This window comes from Microcebus murinus, chromosome 30 (assembly GCF_040939455.1).
Source record: "Microcebus murinus isolate Inina chromosome 30, M.murinus_Inina_mat1.0, whole genome shotgun sequence".
Classification (NCBI taxonomy): domain Eukaryota; kingdom Metazoa; phylum Chordata; class Mammalia; order Primates; family Cheirogaleidae; genus Microcebus; species Microcebus murinus.
Window position 1 is genome coordinate 632679 of NC_134133.1, and position 23043 is coordinate 655721.

The following is a 23043-nucleotide window of genomic DNA, read 5'->3' on the forward strand; positions in this document are numbered from 1 at the left end:
TATTTATAGTAGAGACGGGGTCTCGCTCTTGCTCAGGCTGGTTTCGAACTCCTGACCTCGAGAAATCCGCCCGCCTTAGCTCCCAGAGTGCTAGGATTACAGGTGTGAGCCACGGCACCCGGGCTCTTTTTTTTTTTTTTTTTTTTTTTTTTTTTTTTGAGACAAGAGTCTCACTGTGTTGCCCAGGCTAGAGTGCTGTGGCGTCAGCCTCGCTCACAGCAACCTCCAACTCCTGGGCTACAGTGATCCTCTTGCCTCAGCCTCCTCCCGAGTAGCTGGGACTACAGACATGTGCCACCATGCCCGGCTAATTGACAGGCAGTTTTTTAAGCTACTTCAAGAAATTCTAATTCAAGTGATCTTCAGTAGTCTAGGTGAAGCCTAGATTTTTGGATAGGAGACAGACACGGTGGGGCGGGGGGAGTGAGTAGGTATAATTGTTAAGAACCTCAAGGCCCTGCTTCTTAGAATTTACTCTAGTTATTTTATTATAATCTCAATAAAATTACATTTTATTACATATGATTAAATGCAAACGTGAAAGTTGCTACAAAACAAATTTTGTTTTCTTTTTTTGTTTTTTGAGACAGAGTCTCACTTTTTGCCCAGCTAGAGTGCCTTGGCATCAGCCTGGCTCACAGCAACCTCAAACTCCTGGGCTCAAGCGATCCTCCTGCCTCAGCCTCCCGAGTAGCTGGGACTACAGGCATGCGCCACCGTGCCCGGCTAATTTTTTCTGTATATTTTTAGTTGGCCAATTAATTTCTTTCTATTTTTGGTAGAGGCGGGATCTTGCTCTTGCTCAGGCTGGTTTCAAACTCTTGACCTTGAGCGATCCTCCCACCTCGGCCTCCCAGAGTGCTAGGGTGACAGGTGTGTGAGCCACTGTGCCCGGCCTAAATTTTGTTTTCTTAATGGAAAAATCTGAGTCTCATCTCAAGGTCAGAGGAAGGAAAGGCGGTCTACATGTGCACATTTTATATTCTAGAAATACTTAGAGAATCTAAAGTCCTGCTGGGGTTATGAGAAATCCTGCCAGCCAGAGTTCAGGTTTGGATACCCGGTTTGCAGCTATGTCGACGTGGGTTGGTAAGTGTCCGTGTGGAATATCCGCTGCTTACGTCCTCTTCCTTCTCTGCGGGGTTTGTTGAAGTCCTAATTCCCCAGCTGGACTCTTTGGGTTTTTTTTTTTTTTTTTTTTTTTGAGACAGAGTCTCGCTTGTTGACCAGGCTAGAGTGAGTGCCGTGGCGTCAGCCTCGCTCACAGCAACCTCAGACTCCTGGGCTCAAGCGATCCTCCTGCCTCAGCCTCCCGAGTAGCTGGGACTACAGGCACGCGCCACCATGCCCGGCTAATTTTCTATATATATTAGTTGGCCAATTAATTTCTTTCTATTTTTTTATAGTAGAGACGGGGTCTCGCTCTTGCTCAGGCTGGTTTCGAACTCCTGACCTCGAGCGATCCTCCCGCCTCGGCCTCCCGGAGTGCTAGGATGACAGGCGTGAGCCACCGCGCCCGGCCTGATGGTTTATTTTTATTATTTACTATTTGGATTGCAACATAAAAACAAGACAGATGGCCTTGTGAAAGGAATCCCTCATTATCATTTATTGGTTTCACTTTTTTTTTTTTTTGAGACAGAGTCTCACTCTGTTGCCCGGGCTAGAGTGAGTGCCGTGGCATCAGCCTCGCTCACAGCAACCTCCAACTCTTGGGCTCAAGCGATCCTCCTGCCTCAGCCTCCCGAGTAGCTGGGACTACAGGCATGCGCCACCATGCCCGGCTAATTTTTTCTGTATATTTTTAGTTGGCCAATTAATTTCTTTCTATTTTTAGTAGAAAATAGAAAGAGTTGCCCGGCCGACTCTTTGGGTTTTTAGATAGTAATTCCTTTAGATACGAATTTGCTTACAGAGTCATGAATTCAGTTTGAGTGTCTCACCTGGGATGGTAATGTCTGTCATTTCCTCTGCCAAGAGGGAGGAAAGAGTCTGGACAATAGAAAATGTGTCCCCCCAGGGCATGCCAAGAAGATAAGCACATGGTTTCCTCTTTCCCCCTGGGGAAAGTACAGTCAGCACTTCCGGGACATGCCTGCAAGGTTAAGGCAGTAAAGAAAAACACAGTAATTAAGGATGCATCATTGTCTGCAGTTGCTGATAATCCTAACTTCATTTCTTGTCGTCTATTTTTTTTTTTTGAGACAGAGTCTCGCTTGTTGCCCAGGCTAGAGTGAGTGCCGTGGCGTCAGCCTCGCTCACAGCAACCTCAAGCTCCTGGGCTCAAGCGATCCTCCTGCCTCAGCCTCCTCCCAAGTAGCCAAGACTACAGGCATGCGCCACTGCGCCCGGCTAATTTTTTGTATATATATTTTTAGTTGGCCAATTAATTTCTTTCTGTTTATAGTAGAGATGGGGTCTCGCTCTTGCTCAGGCTGGTCTCCAACTCCTGACCTCGAGCGATCCTCCCGCCTCGGCCTCCCAGAGTGCTAGAATGACAGGCGTGAGCCACCGCGCCCGGCCTCTTGTCGTCTATTTTTATGCTAAGAAAATAAATTTGTGAATAACTTATTTTGGGAACTTCCCATGCCAGGGATAGTTTTGGGAAAATGATGACAGCATACTTTTCAAAAATTAAAATAGCAACAGGCGTCTAGCAGTTTAGGCTTGGGAAAGAATGTTCAAGGTCCGGAAAAAGCAAACAAACAAACAAACAAATCATAGAATCGTTTTTTTTTTTTTTTTGAAAATAGGACGGACACCCTGGAGTCGGCGGAGGACATATTCTGGAGACAAGCTGACTTCGGCTACGCCCGGGAGCGGCTGGAGGAGATCCGAGTGCTCTGTCAGCCCCGGGAGGCGGTGGGTGTTTCGCTCCCTGTTTACTTTTATTACTTATTGTTGATGGTTTTTTTGTTTTTGTTTTGTTTTTTTTTTTTTTGAGACAGAGTCTCACTCTGTTGCCCAGGGTAGAGTGAGTGCTGGGGTATCAGCCTCGCTCACAGCAACCTCCAACTCCTGGGCTCAAGCGATCCTCCTGCCTCAGCCTCCTCTCAAGTAGCTGGGACTACAGCCATACGCCACCATGCCCGGCTCATTTTTTTTTTCTATATGTATTAGTTGGCCAGTTAATTTCTCTCTATTTATAGTAGAGACGGGGTCTCGCTCTTGCTCAGGCTGGTTTCGAACTCCTGAGCTCAAAGGATCCACCCGCCTCAGCCTCCCAGAGTGCTAGGATGACAGGTGTGAGCCACCGTGCCCGGCCTGATGGTTTATTTTTATTATTTACTATTTGGATTGCAACATAAAAACAAGACAGATGGCCTTGTGAAAGGAATCCCTCATTATCATTTATTGGTTTCACTTTTTTTTTTTTTTTGAGACAGAGTCTCACTCTGTTGCCCGGGCTAGAGTGAGTGCCGTGGCGTCAGCCTCGCTCACAGCAACCTCCAACTCCTGGGCTCAAGCGATCCTCCTGCCTCAGCCTCCCGAGTAGCTGGGACTACAGGCATGCACCACCATGCCCGGCTAATTTTTTCTGTATATTTTTAGTTGGCCAATTAATTTCTTTCTATTTTTAGTAGAGACGGGGTCTCGCTCTTGCTCAGGCTGGTTTCGAACTCCTGATCTTGAGCGATCCTCCCAGAGTGCTAGGATTACAGGCTTGAGCCACCGTGCCCGGCCTGGTTTCACGTTTTATTTAACTTCCTCAAATAGGTGGTTCTGTCTCCTTTGGAAGCCCTGCCCTCTTTATCACACAGATACTTAGATGGGCATCTTTTGCCAGTGATAGTCTCCAAAATGCTGAGCAGGTTGAGATTAAGGACTCGTTCATGTTCATGGAAAGTTTTAGGGAAAATAATAAGATAAAGTAGCATTTAAGTCTATACATAAAATCCGAAGCAGGTAAAAGCTTTTGAAGCTTTCTTGCTTGCAGCCTAAATAAACTAGACTGGTTGAAATAGAGTCACGCTCCTGGTAACTGATGTTTAATTTCTTTTGTTCAGTTATTTAGGAAATATTGCCCTCGTTGTGTTGTTCAGATGGAGGCTCCTACAAGTTTTGCAGTTTGCAGAAATTACCTCTTAATAAAACTGCTAAACTGGCCGGGCGTGGTGGCTCACGCCTGTCATCCCAGCACTCTGGGAGGCCGAGGCGGGAGGATCGCTCGAGATCAGGAGTTCAAAAGCAGCCTGAGCAAGAGCGAGACCCCGTCTCTACTAAAAATAGAAAGAAATTAATTGGCCAACTAATATATATATAGAAAAAATTAGCCGAGCGTGGTGGCGCATGCCTGTAGTCCCAGCTACTCGGGGGGAGGCTGAGGCAGGAGGATAGCTTGAGCCCAGGAGTTGGAGGTTGCTGTGAGCGAGGCTGACGCCACGGCACTCACTCTAGCCTGGGCAACAAAGTGAGACTCTGTCTCAAAAAAAAAAAGGCAAGCTGTGCCCCCTGCCGTTAATGTCTCTCACGTGTGCCTTCCTTCTTGTCTCGCTTCATTCAGCTCCTCTTTGAAACATGCCTTTGCACCCGGCTGTGGCCGTGCGCCTCTGAGCCAGGGCTCTGCTGTGTTTGCCTTAAAGGAGGCTGAACCGCCCCACCCTACATATATATACATGTAGCTCTTGGCTTTAGGGTTGGAGGGGACACAAGCAGGGCGTGGGGGAGCTCTGCACAATTCCCCAAGCGCGTGCAGGCCGGCCAAGGTGTGTTGGCCACGCTCAGCCGGGAAGGACAGAGCAAGCCCTGCAGGGACCCGGAGTTGGGCGGTGTCCTGGCCCCGCGCGCAGTCTGAGCTTGGCAGTGGCGCCCGGCCGCGGGCACGCCAGCGGGGCGGACAGGGTCCTCCAGCGCGCACACTCACAAGGTTGTTTTTTTCCTTTTTCCCTGCCCCTTACTGCAGAGTGACTCCAGCCTGGCGTGCTCCCGCCATCTTCAGCACTGCAGAGCCAGCAACCTCTACCTCGACCTCAGGAACGTCAGGAGGAGTCATGACAGGTGCCTCGTGGTTGACGTCACTCCTGAGACCAACAGGAATTTTAGAAATACTAGATTTCTAAATATTTAGATCTAGATTTAAATCGATATTTTATTCAATATCTATTAATACTAATATTTCTATATTTAATATCTATATTAGATAGTAAATAGAAATATTAATTAATAGAAATTAATATTTTCTATTTCTATTAATTAATAGAAATATTAATATTTCTATTTAATATCTAATATAGATGTTAAATCTATATTCAATATAAGTTAATTAAATATAATTAAATATATAAATACATATTAATAAATATTTATAAATAAATATTTATAAATTTATAAAATCTATAAAAAACTATAAATATTAAATAAATAAATATATTAATAAATATTAATTAAATGTAAATCTATATTAAATCTATATTAGATATTAAATAGAAATATTAATATTTCTATTAATATTAACAGAAATATTAATTAATAGAAATATTAATATTTAAATATAGAAATATGTAATATCTAATAATATTAATATTTAAATATTTCTAATATTTAAATAAAATCTAAGTCAAATCTAATATTTAAATATTTCTAATATTTCTAATTTAGAAATATTTTCAGGCCGGTCGCGGTAGTTCACGCCTGTAATCCTAGCACTCTGGGAGGCCGAGGCGGGAGGATCGCTGGAGGTCAGGAGTTCGAAACCAGCCTGAGCAAGAGCGAGACCCCATCTCTCTACTATAAATAGAAAGAAATTAACTGGACAACTAAAAATATATAGAAAAAATTAGCCGGGCATGGTGGTGGCGCATGCCTGTAGTCTTGGCTACTCGGGAGGAGGCTGAGGCAGGAGGATGGCTTGAGCCCAGGAGTTTGAGGTTGCTGTGAGCGAGGCTGACGCCATGGCACTCACTCTAGCCTGGGCAACAGAGAGAGACTCTGTCTCAAAAAAAAAAAAAAAAAAAAAAGAAGTATTTCAGAGCCATGGCTACGGCTTGGATTTATGTGGTGATAGTATGAGGGAGGGATTGAGGGCGAGGGAGGCTGGATGGCCCAGCGTGGCCACAGCTGCCCCATAGCTCAGTGGCCCCGCTCCTTATATGATCCTGCTACTCTTGTGTGCATTTGAAATTTTCTGTTATCATTACTTTAGTGCCAATAAAAAACTGGTTTTACAGACTGGTCATCCACCTTAATTACAGCCCATGTGCTTGAGTCCGCGAAAATATTTTCTGAACTCAACTCCATCTTTCGTTCTGCGCTAGGTTTAAGGAGGATTTTCTCCAGGCTGGTGAAATTGGAGGGCACTGTGCACTTGACGTTCGTACGCTCATGTCTGAAAGTCAACGCAAAAGCCCTCTGCAGTCGTGGTAAGATTTTTTTTATTTTTAAAAATCTGTTTTCTGAAACGTTTGCCTTTATTTTTGGCACCGGTGGATTTCTGCAGGGTCTCTCAACTGGAAAATGTTACTTCATCTACAGATAATTTGGCACGAGCTTCTGGGAATGACAGCCACAGAGTGAATTCTTGTTTGTGTCTGAATTAAATATGTGTCTATAAGATCTTAGGAAGTATGATATAGTACTTACTGTTTGCAAGTGAAAGAAAAAATTCAAAATTGAGGACAGATGCAGTGGCTCTCAGGCCTGTAATCCCAGCGTGATTTGGGAGGCCGAGGTGGGAGGATCCCCTGAGGCCAGGAGTTTGAGACCAGTCTGGGCAACATATCGAGACCCTGTCCGTACAAAAAATAAAAAAAAAAAAAATTAGCCAGGTGTGTGGTGTTTTTACACGTGTAGCCCCACTATTTGGGAGGCTGAGGCAGGAGGATCGTTTGAGCCCAGGAGTTTGAGGCTGCAGTGAGGTATGATTGTGCTACTGTATTCTAGCTTGGGTGACAGAATGAGACCCTGTCTCTCAAAAATAAAAAAAAAAAAGTGAATTTTTATTAACTCATAATTGCTGCAAGTATTTGGGGGAGCACTTTTTATACATATATTGAAATACATAATAAGCAGAAAAATGTGTTGCTCAGATTATGAAAAAGTGAACCCACCCAGGTAACCCTTACACAGGTCACAAAAAAGAACTATCGTCAATACCCCAGGCCTCATCCCCATCCTCCCTCCAAACGTAAATGCTACCCTGACTTTTAACACCAATGTGGCCAGCTTTTTGAATGTTAAAACTTTTTACTTAAAAAAAAAATTTGTTTTTTGAGACAGAGTCTCACTCTGTCGCCAGGGCTAGAGTGAGTGCCGTGGCGTCAGCCTCGCTCACAGCAACCTCCAACTCCTGGGCTCAAGCGATCCTCCTGCCTCAGCCTCCCGAGTAGCTGGGACTACAGGCATGCGCCACTGTGCCTGGCTAATTTTTTCTTATTTTTAGGTTTTTGGTTAATTTCTTTCTATTTATAGTAGAGACGGGGTCTCGCCTTTGCTCAGGCTGGTCTCGAACTCCTGACCTCGGGCGATCCTCCCGCCTCGGCCTCCCAGAGTGCTAGGATGACAGGCGTGAGCCACTGCGCCCGGCCTAGACTGGATTTTATAATAATGATTTTTGTTCCCAATCTCAACCTTAAAATCGATGTCAAATTATATAAATGTCAGTAAGTTTCAGAAGTTATAGGTCTCCACAGTGGGTATCTCTGCAAACCAGAAATGAAATGTGCTTAATGAGCAGGTATCTTAAGTTACAACGTTGCCATGGGAGGCTTGGGGGAATGACTTTGAAATAATGTCCCGGGCCATCATTCCAGGTTTGCAGAGCTGCAGGCCTACACTGAGCTCGACTTCAGACCCATAGAAGATGCTAAATGTGACGTCGTCATTGAAAAACCAACGTATTTCATGAAATTAGATGCAGGTGAGAAGTTAATTCGTCTATTATTATTTATATAGCTGTTAGTGAGGCTTTACTCTTTTTTTTTTTTGCATGTTATGTGTGTAGTAATTTTGTATGAAGTTTTCTTTTGGAAGCAGTAGGACAAGCAGTGGGTTCGCTTTTTTGCTTTTCTTTGAAGAAGTAGTTTGAATGAGTTCGAACTTTTCATTCTTTCGTGCCTTTGGTATTTTAGAAGAAAACTTGACATTTATATCAAAGGACTTAATCAAAATCAAAAGGTGAGAGAAGAAGGCATGTGTATACCTTTTGTGACTCAATTTACCCCATCTGGTTTCTCTAATCACTTGATTTAGATTGTGTTTCATTAAATTGCTTTAAAAATTAAAAGCCATGTGTACAGTAGGGGAGGGAAAGAAATGCCCATGACCTCCCCTGGTAAACTTTCTGTTATTGTTTTCATGACTAAAGGGAACTTAAAATTCTTCTGGGAGTTGCCCCTGGAATATGTTCTTGGACAAAAAAATTAAAATTATTTTCCCATTTATGCCTATAGCTTCTGACTTTCAACTTGCAAGCATAGCTTTAGCTTTGTGAGCTAGTGGCCTCAGAGAGGAGAAACACGGATTGCACTGTGTTATCTTTCTCATTTTGGGAGACAGAGATCACCTCACTGTATCCTATCAAAATCCACGAGAGGCTGGGCTCGCAGCGAAATACAGAGAGTCCTCTGTCGCAAAATATTTCAGAATTACTGTAATTTATTGATCGTAGTTTTAATGTGCTCTGCCTTCTGAAGTCGTAATTCTTTATTTTTTATTTTCTTTATTTTTTTGGAGACAGAGTCTCACTTTTTTGCCCAGGCTAGAGTGAGTCCCGTGGCGTCAGCCTCGCTCACAGCAACCTCAGACTCCTGGGCTCAAGCGATCCTCCCGCCCCAGCCTCCTGAGCAGCTAGGACTACAGGCATGCGCCACCACGCCCGGCTCATTTTTTTCTCTATATATTTTTAGTTGGCCAATTAATGTCTTTCTATTTATAGTAGAGACGGGGTCTCGCTCTTGCTCAGGCTGGTTTCGACCTCCTGACCACCTTGAGCGATCCTCCTGCCTCGGCCTCCCAGAGTGCTAGGATGAGAGGTGCGAGCCACCACGCCCGGCCTGTTTCTTTTCTATCGCCATAACTCTACTTTTTTCCCCCCAAACTTCTGCCCTCATCTCCCTCTCCCTTTCATGCTCACTCTTGCCTTGGGAGGACGAGCATGCCCCAGAGCACGGCTCGCCCAGGGCGTGTTTCTTGAGGATGGAGCCTGCGTTGTAATCCTCGTTTATAAACCCTTGTAGCACCAAGCACTGTTTTGCGCCTGCTGCATTCCTCCATAAATCCTCGGAACTGGCTGAACGTCACACCAGAGAGGCCGGGGGAGCCGTACGGCTGGCCTGGGAAAAGTGGATGGGTTTTCAGAGCACTGTATTTTTCTTGCTAATTTGAAAATATGCTCTTTGCCAAGATTTTTCCAGGTGAAAAAAAGTTAGCTCAGTCATCTAAGATGCCAGGCCGAGAAGGACTGGGCACTTTTCTCTTTACTCTCATTTTGTGGCACAAAATGAAGTCGGAATGCTTTATAATTTCTGCGTTGTAGAGTCACTGTTTTTCCTTTACTCAATATCTTCCCTTCTTTAAAAAAATGTGTATGTTTTAGGCCAGGTATGGTGGCTCACGCCTGTAATCCTAGCACTCTGGGAGGCCGAGGAGGGAGGATCGTTTGAGCTCAGGAGTTCAAGACCAGCCTGAGCAAGAGCGAGACCCCCGTCTCTACTGAAAATAGAAAGAAATTAGCAGGGCAACTAAAAAAAAATATATATATATATAAAAAACTAGCCGGGCATGGAGGCTCATGCCTGTAGTCCCAGCTACTCGGGAGGCTGAGGCAGGAGGATCGCTTGAGCCCAGGAGTTGGAGGTTGCTGTGAGCGAGGCTGACGCCACGGCACTCACTCTAGCCTGGGCAACACAGGGAGACTCTGTCTCAAAAAAAATAAAATAAATAGAAAAAAAATTCTTATTTTTTTTCCCCATTTATTTCAACCAAAAGTCCCTTAAACTATATTTAAAAGATGGGGCTAGGTTTCTAAGGTATAGAAGGAACACACAAAAATAATTTGCCTTCCTGTAAGCTATCCATAAGTCATCCAAGGGGGAGGGGGAGCACGGGCAATATACGTAACCTTAACATTTGCACCTCCGTAATAGGCTGAAATAAAAATAATAATAATAATAATAAGTCGAAAAAAAAAAAAAGACGGGGTAGAATAGACGCGGTTGACCCTGCCTCCTTGGGGCTGAGTGACAGGCCTTCTGTCCCCACGCCAGGGGTCAACATGTACCACCACTTCTGCGATTTCCTCAACCTCTACATCACTCAGCACGTGAACAACTCGTTCGGCACAGACATGCACGTCGTGATGTGGGACACGGTGAGTAGGGCGAGCGCTCCGCCCCGGCTGTCCCCGCCTGGCTGTGCCGGCGCGGGGCCTGGGTCTCGTGCAGCAGCGATTCCGGGACACACGCGTGCGGTGGCTGGCGTGGGGCTGCGTGCGCTGGCATGTCCGCGTGCATCTGTGGGCAGACAGATGTGTGTGTGTGTGTTCTTTGAATTACTGTGTTCTTCGCCCTTCGGATTTCGGAGGCCGAGGCAGTGGAAGATTTCTTCCCCTTTTTCCGGGTAGAAGGAGTCGCAGAGACCAAAGGTGCAGCGCGCGACTTTGGCTCAGATGAGGAGCGTCGTTCGCTCTGTGGTCCACACCTGAAGAGCTCGCCTCTCTCCACCGTTCAGCCTCTTTTTTTTTTTTTGAGACAGAGTCTCACTTTGCTGCCCAGGCTAGAGTGAGTGCGGCGGCGTCAGCCTAGCTCACAGCAACCTCCAATTCCTGGGCTCAAGCGATCCTCCTGCCTCAGCCTCCCGAGTAGCTGGGACTACAGGCATGCGCCACCATGCCCGGCTGGTTTTTTGTATATATATATTTTAGTTGGTCAATTAATTTCTTTCTATTTTTGGTGGAGACAGCGTCTCGCTCAGGCTGGTTTCGAACTCCTGACCTCGAGCAATCCGCCCGCCTCGGCCTCCCAGAGTGCTGGGATGACAGGCGTGAGCCACCGCGCCCGGCCTCAGCCTCTTGCATTTATTGCACCTTCCCTGGCACTGCCTGCCTTGCGCCAGACTGCATAGCACCGTGGGCCCAGGCATGCACACAAACACGCGTGTTCAATAACATCTGCTGTTTATCGTTTCTAGTGCAGTCTGTCTTCCTTCTTCTATTTTACTTTATTTTTCTTATTTTTTTTTTTTTTTTGAGACAGAGCCTTGCTTTGTTGCCCAGGCTAGAGTGAGTGCCGTGGCGTCAGCCTCGCTCACAGCAACCTCCATCTCCTGGGTTCCAGCGATCCTCCTGTCTCAGCCTCCCGAGTAGCTGGGACTACAGGCATGCGCCACCATGCCCGGCTAATTTTTTCTATATATATTAGTTGGCCAATTAATTTATTTCTATTTATAGTAGAGACGGGGTCTCGCTCTTGCTCAGGCTGGTCTTGAACTCCTGACCTCGAGCGATCCTCCCGCCTCGGCCTCCCAGAGAGCTAGGATTACAGGCGTGAGCCACCGCGCCCGGCCAAGACATTATATTTTTAATGTTAAAATGTTCAGGCCATTTTCTTGCTCTTTGGAAATTTCTTTTCCAAAGCATATTCCATTTTCCCTGATGCTTTTGGCTCGCTTAACGTATCCGAGCGTGTGCAGCTGCTGGCGCGCACGTGTGTGCGTGCATGTGCGTGCGTGTGCGTGTGTGTGCGTGTGTGTGCGCGCGTGTGCGTGTGTGCGTGTGTGCGTGTGTGTGCGTGTGTGTGTGTGCGTGTGTGCGTGTGCGTGTGTGTGCGTGTGTGTGCGCGTGTGTGCGCGTGCGTGTGTGTGCGTGTGTGTGCGCGTGTGTGCGTGTGCGTGTGTGTGCGTGTGTGTGCGCGTGTGTGCGTGTGCGTGTGTGTGCGCGTGTGCGTGTGTGTGTTGCGTGGACCTGTGGTTTGGCTAGAAAATTCCCTGCATAAACACCCCACAGCACCTGCACTTTCCAAGACGTGAGAATAAAAGGGCCAAAGAGGAAAGACGAGAACACTGCTAACAAAGTAAAAGTGCGAGTGTGTGTGTGATTATCTCTGGTGGGATTTCATCAAATTTAGGCATTTGCAGGCCCAAGAGCAAGACCCCTTTTGCTAATACGGGTTTCGTGAGTTTACTTGGGATCCTAAGTGTTGAACACGAACACGCACGTCCAGTTGTTTTGCTGCATCTTCGAGGGGCCTGGTCGTGCTCCCTTCACTGCCCTAACTCGCTTCGTCTCCACCCGCAGAGCTCGTACGGGTATGGGGACCTGTTCTCCGAGGCGTGGAAGGCGTTCACCGACCACGACGTCATACATCTGAAAACGTACGATTCCCAAAGGGTACTGGAAATTTTACTGAACTGTCCGTAAGCAGCCCTCGTGTGCAGATGATCCGCTCACCGAATAAATGTTTAATACGAGTTTCCACGTGAACTGTCACCCTCTATCTGACCTCTCAGTTTCTTTTATTGCAGCTGAAATTCTCCTCATTAATTATTAATCACGTATCTCTTAAAAAAAAAAAAAGTTTTCTTTGCACAACTTTTGCAAAAATCTGAATTTCAGTCTGTCTGAATGAAACAGTTTGCTGTCCAGACTATTTTTAATGGGAAACGCAGAATGATTAAAATCTGTTTTCCAGGCCGGGCGCGGTGGCTCACGCCTGTCATCCCGGCACTCTGGGAGGCAGAGGCGGGCGGATCGCTCGAGGTCAGGAGTTCGAGACCAGCCTGAGCAAGAGCGAGACCCCGTCTCTACTATAAATAGAAAGAAATTAATTGGCCAACTGATATATATAGAAAAAACTAGCCAGGCATGGTGGCACATGCCTGTAGTCCCAGCTACTCGGGAGGCTGAGGCAGGAGGCTCGCTGGAGCCCAGGAGTTGGAGGTTACTGTGAGCGAGGCTGACGCCACGGCACTCACTCTAGCCTGGGCAACAAAGTGAGACTCTGTCTCAAAAAAAAAAAAAAAAATCTGGTTTCCAAAATTACAGGTGCTATCTTGGTGCAAAGGGTGCAAATGATATTCTTTTTTTTTTTTTTAATCTTTTACTGTTCTCTCCGTTCCCAGGTGTGTTTCAGAGAAGCCGTGTTCTCGCTGCTGCCCCGCATGAGGTACGGGCTGTTCTACAACACGCCCCTGGTGAGTCAGCGCGCGCGCGCTTCAGGGTTGGGGGTGGCGTTTGCAGGGACCTCGAACCCTGTCCATCGCGGCGTGCGCTGGCGTCTTCCCCGCAGATCTCCGGCTGCCAGAACACCGGGCTGTTCCGGGCGTTTTCCCAGCACGTTCTGCACCGGCTCAACGTCACACAGGAGGGACCCAAGGTAAGGGCCACGGCGCGGGCTCCGAGCTGCGTCTGAGTTTTCATCTTTCTAAAAGTCAGCACCGTCTTTTTCCCAGAAAGAAATACTCAGGACACTGTTTTCTGTCTCTTTTTTTCTCATTATAATCACAGGAGATTTAGGTGGCACAACGGATTGTTTTTTTTGTTTTTTTTTTTTGAGACAGAGTCTCGCTCTGTTGCCCAGGCTAGAGTGAGTGTCGTGGCGTCAGCCTCGCTCACAGCAGCCTCAATCTTCTGGGCTCAAGCCATCCTCCTGCCTCAGCCTCCCGAGTAGCTGGGACTACAGGCGTGCGCCACCATGCCCGGCTAATTTTTTTTTTTTATATATCAGTTGGCCAATTAATTTCTTTCTATTTATAGTAGAGACGGGATCTCGCTCTTGCTCAGGCTGGTTTTGAACTCCTGACCTCGAGCAATCCGCCCGCCTCGGCCTCCCAGAGTGCTGGGATGACAGGCGTGAGCCACCGCGCCCGGCCAGATTATTTTTATTATGTGGATGAATTGTATAGTGGGGACGTCAGGGCTTTTTTTTTTCTCTCTTTGAGACAGAGTCTCGCTTTGTTGCCCGGGCTAGAGTGAGTGCCGTGGCGTCAGCCTCGCTCACGGCAACCTCCAACTCCTGGGCTCAAGCGATCCTCCTGCCTCAGCCTCCCGAGTAGCTGGGACTACAGGCATGCGCCACCATGCCCGGCTAATTTTGTCTATATATTTTTAGTTGTCCAATTAATTTCTTTCTATTTATAGTAGAGACAGGGCCTCCCTCTTGCTCAGGCTGGTCTCGAACTCCTGACCTCCTGCTCTATTCTGTTGGGTGGGTGGGTGGATTTTTTTGCCCGGGTCGTGTGGGTTAGCTGGGGGTCTGGAAGAGGGTGGAGAGAGATAGTCGAAGAAGACGGAGAGGAAGAGAAGGAGAAAAGCACATCCTTGCAATATCCCGTCGTTTATATTTTATCTGTGAAAATCACAGTGTAGGCTCAGATGCTCATTCCCCTGTCCCGGCACGTACGGAGTTATTTTGCCTTTTCATTCCGATCACAGGATGGAAAAATCAGAGTCACCATTCTTGCACGGAGTACGGAATACCGGAAAATCCTGAACCAACACGAGGTTAGTTTTTGGTATACATTTTTAATATCTTCATGTTGAATTTACCTTCCCTTTTTTTTTTTTTTTTTTTTTGACACAGAGTCTTGGTTTGTTGCCCGGGCTAGAGTGAGTGCCGTGGCGTCAGCCTAGCTCACAGCAACCTCCAACTCCTGGGCTCAAGCGATCCTCCTGCCTCAGCCTCCCGAGTAGCTGGGACTACAGGCATGCGCCACCATGCCTGGCTAATATTTTCTCTCTATATATATTAGTTGGCCAATTAATTTCTTTCTATTTATAGTAGAGACGGGGTCTCGCTCTTGCTCAGGCTGGTTTCGAACTCGTGACCTCGAGTGATCCTCCCGCCTCGGCCTCCCAGAGTGCTGGGATGACAGACATGAACCACCTCGCCCGGCCAAATTCACCTTCCCTCTGTGGCTGTCTGTTGCTTTCTATAACGTGACAGTCGAGCGCACTGATTAAACACCTAGGTTTTTGGGGTCAGAAGACCTAGGTTTAATTTTGGCTCTGGATTTGCGAGCTGGGAAGGTCCTGAGAAAGTGATGGAACTTGTCTAAGCCTTTGTCTCCCTTATGCAATGAGAGCAGAATGCTAAACGACTTACTTGCTGGCCGGGCGCGGTGGCTCACGCCTGTCATCCTAGCACTCTGGGAGGCCGAGGCAGGAGGATCGCTCAAGGTCATGAGTTTGAGACCAGCCTGAGCAAGAGCGAGACTCGTCTCTACTATAAATAGAAAGAAATTAATTGGCCAACTAAATATATATAGAAAAAACTAGCCGGGCGTGGTGGCGCATGCCTGTAGTCCCAGCTACTCGGGAGGCTGAGGCAGGAGGATCGCTTGAGCCCAGGAGTTGGAGGTTGCTGTGAGTGAGGCTGACGCCATGGCACTCACTCTAGCCTGGGCGACAAAGCGAGATTCTGTCTCAAAAAAAAAAAAAAAAAAAGACGTACTCGCTGTGACTTTTAGGAGGATTAACTGAAGCGAACCGAAGTCACTTAGAAATGCGAGCACAGTTTACGTGCCCGGTCAGCGATACTCGTGACCGCCGGTGTGGCTGTCAGGGCGTGGTGTTTGCCGCGGGCAACGTGACACGGACACCGAAATTTCTGGTTGGTGCTGCTCCGTGACGCCGCATGGCGAGGAACACAAAGAGCCGTGACCGTGTTCCTGGCAGTGGATAAACCACGCCATCCCATTTTCCGTTGGCTTATAGAATAACTGTTTTTCCAGGTAGAGACATTGAAAATGCTTTCCCGCCAAGACTTTAGTATTCTCAGACGATGGGATCCAAAGTGCCAGTGGGTTTTGTCTGCAGTGAGACGACGGTTGGGAAGCAAACTCTTAACGTAATGTCTGCAACGTGGCAGGTGCCCAAACCGTATGACAGAAGTTGAGGGAACGGCCGGCCAGTGGTGACCGTGACAGTAATCGCAGCGTGTTTCTGGGCCGAGCTCCTTGCCCCCCACGAGTCTTCTCCTTTCAGCCTCGAAACAACCCCGGGCATTGGAATTTTAGGGGAATTGGAATTTTAGGCGGCATTGGAATTTTAGGGGAATTGGAATTTTAGTGGGCATTGGAATTTTAGGGGAATTGGAATTTTAGGGGCATTGGAATTTTAGGGGGCATTGGAATTTTAGGCGGCATTGGAATTTTAGGGGAATTGGAATTTTAGGGGGCATTGGAATTTTAGGGGGCATTGGAATTTTAAGGGGCATTGGAATTTTAGGGGGCATTGGAATTTTAGGGGAATTGGAATTTTAGGGGAATTGGAATTTTAGTGGGCATTGGAATTTTAGGGGCATTGGAATTTTAGGTGGCATTGGAATTTTAGGGGAATTGGAATTTTAGGGGAATTGGAATTTTAGGGGAATTGGAATTTTAGTGGGCATTGGAATTTTAGGGGGCATTGGAATTTTAGGGGAATTGGAATTTTAGGGGAATTGGAATTTTAGGGGGCATTGGAATTTTAGGGGAATTGGAATTTTAGGGGAATTGGAATTTTAGGGGGCATTGGAATTTTAGGCGGCATTGGAATTTTTGGGGGCATTGGAATTTTAGGGGAATTGGAATTTTAGGGGGCATTGGAATTTTAGGGGGCATTGGAATTTTAGGGGGCATTGGAATTTTAGGGGAATTGGAATTTTAGGGGAATTGGAATTTTAGTGGGCATTGGAATTTTAGGGGAATTGGAATTTTAGGTGGCATTGGAATTTTAGGGGAATTGGAATTTTAGGGGGCATTGGAATTTTAGGGGGCATTGGAATTTTAGGGGAATTGGAATTTTAGGCGGCATTGGAATTTTAGGGAGGTGATATATTCGGGGCTGGAGCCTGGATTTGAACTCCGTTACGGTTCAAAACGACCTTAAGGGTATTAAATGGCTGAAAAAATATTTACCTGCAAAAAGGAAGACGTTTTCGGACTCCTGAAGGAAAAGCTAAAACAGAAGGGAGGGAAGGAAAGGAAATTCTAAATGTTTCTCTCTTTTCCCAGCTCGTGAACGCGCTGAAGACAGTGTCTATGTTCGAAGTCCAGGTTGTTGATTACAAGTACAAGTGAGTAACAAGGCTCGGCCGGACGCTGTCGGCTTTTGCTTGGATGAGTGTGCGGGGCACAGAAAGCGTTGTTCACCAGCGGGAGCCGGGGGCACCTGTGGACCCAGGAGGGACAGGCAGAGCCCATCCATGAACGGCATGGCAGGCGTGGCCCGCACAGGGCGAAGTCGCCGTTCAGCTTCTGCAACCCGATGGCGTGACGCCGCCTTGTTCTTGCAGGAGAAGCGTTGAATCCAGACTTTCACGGGAAATTTCTGACCTTTTCAAAATCTGGCAACCTTGGGCAACTAGTTTTGAATCTTAAAAAGTGATGCAGGCCTAGTTTGCCCTGCTGGCTGCCAGGTTTCAACCTCTGACCTAAGATTTTATTTCTCTAGGAATAAATTCGAGGGTCACAGAATAACATGAGATTTTTTTTTTTTAAAGTCTTATCAAATAGTTACGTGTCTTTTAAAGTTCCGATACAGCCAAAAGGCTTAGGAAAACAGAGTGTGTCTGTCGTTCACTCTGTAGCTAATTCTCGTTCCTGGTGCCCCCCCCACATATACACACAGATATACATATACACACACACACACACATATACACACAGACACACACATACACACATATATGCACACACACATATACACACAGATACATATACACACATATACATGTACATATACACATATACACACATATACATGTACACATATACATATACACACATATACATATACAGACACAACACACAGATATACACAGAGACACAACACACAAACAATACACAACACACAAACACACAGACACAAACACATACACACACACATATACACACAAACAAACACAAACATATATACACACACAAACACACACATATATACACATAAACACACACATATACAGAAACACATACACACAGAAACACACAGACACAGACACACACACACACACCAACACGCATACAAACGGAGCTGCTGTCATCCCTGTCCTGGGAGGCTTGCAGGTGGCTGGCAGGAGTGCCCCTCCCTCCTCGGGTCCGGGGCTTCCTGGCTCTGAGGGAGCGGCCGCCCCGGCCCATGCGTGCGCAGCGTGTGCGTGCGCAGCGTGTGCAGCGTGTGCGTGTGCAGCGTGTGAGTGCGCAGCGTGTGCGTGTGCAGCGTGAGTGCGCGTGTGCGCAGCGTGCGCAGTGTGTGCGCAGCGTGCGCGCAGTGTGTGTGCAGCGTGTGCGCAGCGTGCGCAGTGTGTGCGCAGCGTGTGCGCAGTGTGTGTGCAGCGTGTGCAGTGTGTGCAGCGGGTGTGCAGTGTGTGTGCAGTGTGCAGTGTGTGTGCAGTGGGTGTGCAGTGTGTGCAGTGTGTGCAGCATGTGCAGTGTGTGCAGTCGTGTGCAGTGTGTGCAGCGTGTGCAGTGTGTGCAGCGTGTGCAGTGGGTGTGCAGCGTGTGCAGTGTGTGTGCAGTGTGTGCAGTGTGTTTGCAGCGTGTGCAGTGGGTGTGCAGTGTGTGCAGCGTGTGCAGTGGGTGTGCAGTGTGTGCAGCGTGTGCAGTGGGTGTGCAGTGTGTGTGCAGCGTGTGCAGTGGGTGTGCAGTGGGTGTGCAGCGTGTGCAGTGGGTGTGCAGTGTGTGCAGCGTGTGCAGTGTGTGCAGCATGTGCAGTGGGTGTGCAGTGTGTGTGCAGCGTGTGCAGTGGGTGTGCAGTGGGTGTGCAGCGGGTGTGCAGCATGTGTGCAGTGGGTGTGCAGTGGGTGTGCAGCGGGTGTGCAGTGGGTGTGCAGCGGGTGTGCAGCATGTGCAGTGGGTGTGCAGTGGGTGTGCAGCGTGTGCAGTGTGTGTGCAGTGTGTGCAGCGTGTGCAGTGGGTGTGCAGTGGGTGTGCAGCGTGTGCGCAGCGTGTGCGCAGAGTGCGCAGCTTGTGCAGTGTGTGCGCAGCGTGTGCAGTGTGTGTGCAGTGGGTGTGCAGCGTGTGCAGTGGGTGTGCAGTGTGTGTGCAGTGGGTGCGCAGCGTGTGCAGTGTGTGCAGCGTGTGCAGTGTGTGTGCAGCGTGTGCAGTGTGTGTGCAGCGTGTGCAGTGTGTCTGCAGTGTGTGCAGTGTGTGTGCAGCGTGTGCAGCGTGTGTGCAGTGGGTGTGCAGCGTGTGTGCAGCGTGTGCAGTGTGTGTGCAGCGTGTACACAGCTTGCGCCGTGTGTGTGCAGCGTGTGCGCAGAGTGCGCAGTGTGTGCAGTGTGTGTGCAGCGTGTGCAGTATGTGTGCAGTGTGTGTGCAGTGGGTGTACAGCGTGTGCAGTGGGTGTGCAGTGTGTGTGCGGCATGTGCAGTGTGTGTGCAGAGTGCGCAGCGTGTGCAGTGTGTGCAGTTTGTGTGCAGCGTGTGCAGTGTGTGCAGCGTGTGCCCAGCGTGTGCCGTGTGCGCGCAGCGTGTGCAGTGTGTGTGCAGCGTGTGCAGTGTGTGTGCAGTGTGTGCAGCGTGTGTGCAGTGGGTGTGCAGTGTGTGTGCAGTGTGTGTGCCGTGTGTGTGCAGTGTATGCAGTGTGTGTGCAGTGTGTGCAGCATGTGCAGTGGGTGTGCAGTGTGTGTGCAGTGTGTGTGCAGCATGTGCAGTATGTGTGCAGTGTGTGTGCAGTGGGTGTGCAGTGTGTGTGCAGCGTGTGCAGTGGGTGTGCAGTGGGTGTGCAGCATGTGCAGTGGGTGTGCAGTGGGTGTGCAGTGTGTGTGCAGTGTGTGTGCAGCATGTGCAGTGGGTGTGCAGTGTGTGTGTGCAGCGTGTGCAGTGGGTGTGCAGTGGGTGTGCAGCATGTGCAGTGGGTGTGCAGTGGGTTTGCAGTGTGTGCAGTGTGTGTGCAGCATGTGCAGTATGTGTGCAGTGTGTGTGCAGTGGGTGTGCAGTGTGTGCAGTGGGTGTGCAGTGGGTGTGCAGCATGTGCAGTGTGTGTGCAGCATGTGCAGTGGGTGTGCAGTGGGTGTGCAGCATGTGCAGTGTGTGTGCAGCATGTGCAGTGGGTGTGCAGTGGGTGTGCAGCATGTGCAGTGTGTGTGCAGCGTGTGCAGTGGGTGTGCAGTGTGTGCAGTGGGTGTGCAGTGTGTGCAGCGTGTGCGCAACGTGTGCGCAGAGTGCGCAGCTTGTGCAGTGTGTGTGCAGTGTGTGCAGTGTGTGTGCAGTGGGTGTGCAGCGTGTGCAGTGGGTGTGCAGTGTGTGCGCAGTGGGTGTGCAGCGTGTGCAGTGGGTGTGCAGTGTGTGCAGCGTGTGCAGTGTGTGTGCAGCGTGTGCAGTGTGTCTTCAGTGTGTGCAGTGTGTGTGCAGCGTGTGTAGCGTGTGTGCAGCGTGTGTGCAGCGTGTGCAGTGTGTGTGCAGCGTGTACACAGCTTGCGCCGTGTGTGTGCAGCGTGTGCGCAGAGTGCGCAGTGTGTGCAGTGTGTGTGCAGCGTGTGCAGTATGTGTGCAGTGTGTGTGCAGTGGGTGTACAGCGTGTGCAGTGGGTGTGCAGTGTGTGTGCGGCATGTGCAGTGTGTGTGCAGAGTGCGCAGCGTGTGCAGTGTGTGCAGTTTGTGTGCAGCGTGTGCAGTTTGTGTGCAGCGTGTGCAGTTTGTGTGCAGCGTGTGCCCAGCGTGTGCCGTGTGCGCGCAGCGTGTGCAGTGTGTGTGCAGCGTGTGCAGTGTGTGTGCAGCGTGTGCAGTGTGTGTGCAGTGTGTGCAGCGTGTGCAGTGGGTGTGCAGTGTGTGGTGGGTGTGCAGTGTGTGTGCAGTGTGTGTGCAGCATGTGCAGTATGTGTGCAGTGTGTGCAGTGTGTGCAGTGTGTGTGCAGCGTGTGCAGTGGGTGTGCAGTGGGTGTGCAGCATGTGCAGTGTGTGTGCAGTGTGTGTGCAGTGTGTGTGCAGTGTGTGTGCAGCATGTGCAGTGGGTGTGCAGTGGGTGTGCAGCGTGTGCAGTGGGTGTGCAGTGTGTGTGTGCAGCGTGTGCAGTGGGTGTGCAGCATGTGCAGTGTGTGTGCAGTGGGTGTGCAGTGTGTGTGCAGTGGGTGTGCAGCGTGTGCAGTGTGTGTGCAGTGTGTGCAGTGGGTGTGCAGCATGTGCAGTGTGTGTGCAGCGTGTGCAGTGGGTGTGCAGTGTGTGCAGCGTGTGCAGTGGGTGTGCAGTGGGTGTGCAGTGTGTGTGCAGTGGGTGTGCAGTGTGTGTGCAGCGTGTGCAGTGTGTGTGCAGCGTGTGCAGTGGGTGTGCAGTGTGTGTGCAGTGTGTGTACAGCGTGTGCAGTGGGTGTGCAGTGGGTGTGCAGCATGTGCAGTGGGTGTGCAGCATGTGCAGTGGGTGTGCAGTGGGTGTGCAGTGGGTGTGCAGCATGTGCAGTGGGTGTGCAGTGGGTGTGCAGCATGTGCAGTGTGTGTGCAGCGTGTGCAGTGGGTGTGCAGTGGGTGTGCAGTGTGTGCAGCGTGTGCAGTGGGTGTGCAGTGGGTGTGCAGTGGGTGTGCAGTGGGTGTGCAGTGTGTGTGCAGCATGTGCAGTGGGTGTTCAGTGTGTGTGCAGCGTGTGCAGTGGGTGTGCAGTGTGTGTGCAGTGTGTGTGCAGTGGGTGTGCAGTGTGTGTGCAGCGTGTGCAGTGTGTGTGCAGCGTGTACACAGCGTGCACCGTGTGTGTGCAGCGTGTGCGCAGAGTGCGCAGCGTGTGCAGTGTGTGCAGTGTGTGTGCAGCGTGTGCACAGCGTGCGCCGTGTGTGTGCAGCGTGTGCACAGCGTGCGCCGTGTGTGTGCAGCGTGTGCGCAGAGTGCGCAGCGTGTGCAGTGTGTGCAGTGTGTGTGCAGCGTGTGCACAGCGTGCGCCGTGTGTGTGCAGCCTGTGCAGTGTGTCTGCAGTGTGTGCAGTGTGTGTGCAGCATGTGCAGTGTGTGCAGTGTGTGTGCAGCGTGTACACAGCGTGCGCTGTGTGTGTGCAGCGTGTGCGCAGCGTGTGCAGTATGTGTGCAGTGTGTGTGCAACGTGTGTGCAGCGTGTACACAGCGTGCGCTGTGTGTGTGCAGTGTGTGTGCAGTGTGTGCAGTGTGTGTGCAGTGGGTGTACAGCGTGTGCAGTGTGTGCAGTGTGTGTGCAGCGTGTACACAGCGTGCGCTGTGTGTGTGCAGCGTGTGCGCAGAGTGCGCAGTGTGTGCAGTGTGTGCGCAGCGTGTGCAGTGTGTGTGCAGCGTGTGTGCAGTGTGTGCAGTGTGTGTGCAGTGTGTGTGCAGTGGGTGTACAGCGTGTGCAGTGTGTGCAGTGTGTGTGCAGCGTGTACACAGCGTGCACCGTGTGTGTGCAGCGTGTGCGCAGAGTGCGCAGCGTGTGCAGTGTGTGCAGTGTGTGTGCAGCGTGTGCAGTGTGTGTGCAGTGTGTGTGCAGCGTGTGCGCAGCGCCGCCCTCGTGCGCGCGTCCCCCCAGCCACACCGCGGACGGCTGCTCGGGCCACGCCGCCCCGCGGCCTCGGGCCACTGTGGGCGTGCGCAGCAAGCACCCAATAACTGAAATCACACGGCAGACATTTATTTTCTTTCTCAAAAAAAAAAAAATTCCTCTTGTCGCGCCCAGGGAGTGGGTTTCGGTGCGGGCTTGCCGCGCCGGGGCCTGTCGCACCGGCTGGCTACTGTCTCCGTGAAGGAGGAGCCGGGCCGAGCGGCCCGTGCTGCTGCAGGGTCCAGCCGGCCGGAGTGCGCTGTCGTGTTTGGTCACTTCCATCTTTGCGGTTCCGCTGGTGCCGTGCGCTGCCAGTTTCACACTTGAGACGGCTGCTAGAGTCCCTTGAAAAATAAACGCACAGCCAGTGAGCTGTGCACCGTCTGGGGCTGGGCACGCTTGAAGCTCTGAGTCGAGGTCGGGGGTGCAAGGGCAATATGTACGCAGCCTTAACACCTGTACCCCCATATTCGCTAAAATAAAAAAGTTTCCAACTCTCTGCAGACATTTGAAAAAAATGTGTGCGGTCTGTGTCAGAGAAGTGGCTGGGCAAGTGTGGGCTCCGTCTTCGTTCTTTGCTCGCAGAGAGACAGAGCGGGAAGAGTGGGAGGAGAGAGGGAGGCAGGGAGAGTAAGGTCATTGAGGAAGCCCCAGTCTCGGAGTCCG

At 49.7% G+C, this 23043-nt stretch overlaps 1 protein-coding gene and 1 long non-coding RNA gene across 3 annotated transcripts in view; one reads left to right on the forward strand and one right to left on the reverse strand.

Annotated features, from left to right (window-relative positions):
- Window positions 1-7572, reverse strand: part of LOC142865607 (uncharacterized) — a 311557-nt gene extending 303985 nt beyond the window's left edge. The window contains exon 1 of the long non-coding RNA XR_012915807.1: window positions 7425-7572. This is a non-coding gene — a long non-coding RNA (uncharacterized LOC142865607). The remainder of the gene's footprint in view (window positions 1-7424) is intronic.
- Window positions 1-23043, forward strand: part of EOGT (EGF domain specific O-linked N-acetylglucosamine transferase) — a 33118-nt gene that overhangs the window by 4456 nt on the left and 5619 nt on the right. The window contains exons 4-14 of one of the 2 annotated variants that reach the window (XM_075998840.1): window positions 989-1089; window positions 2754-2862; window positions 4904-4998; window positions 6255-6359; window positions 7749-7855; window positions 10203-10306; window positions 12230-12322; window positions 13054-13125; window positions 13221-13307; window positions 14366-14434; window positions 16927-16988. In XM_075998840.1, the coding sequence (XP_075854955.1) occupies window positions 989-1089; window positions 2754-2862; window positions 4904-4998; window positions 6255-6359; window positions 7749-7855; window positions 10203-10306; window positions 12230-12322; window positions 13054-13125; window positions 13221-13307; window positions 14366-14434; window positions 16927-16988 (1004 nt within the window). The remainder of the gene's footprint in view (window positions 1-988; window positions 1090-2753; window positions 2863-4903; window positions 4999-6254; window positions 6360-7748; window positions 7856-10202; window positions 10307-12229; window positions 12323-13053; window positions 13126-13220; window positions 13308-14365; window positions 14435-16926; window positions 16989-23043) is intronic. The other variant, XM_075998841.1, reaches the window with a different exon arrangement.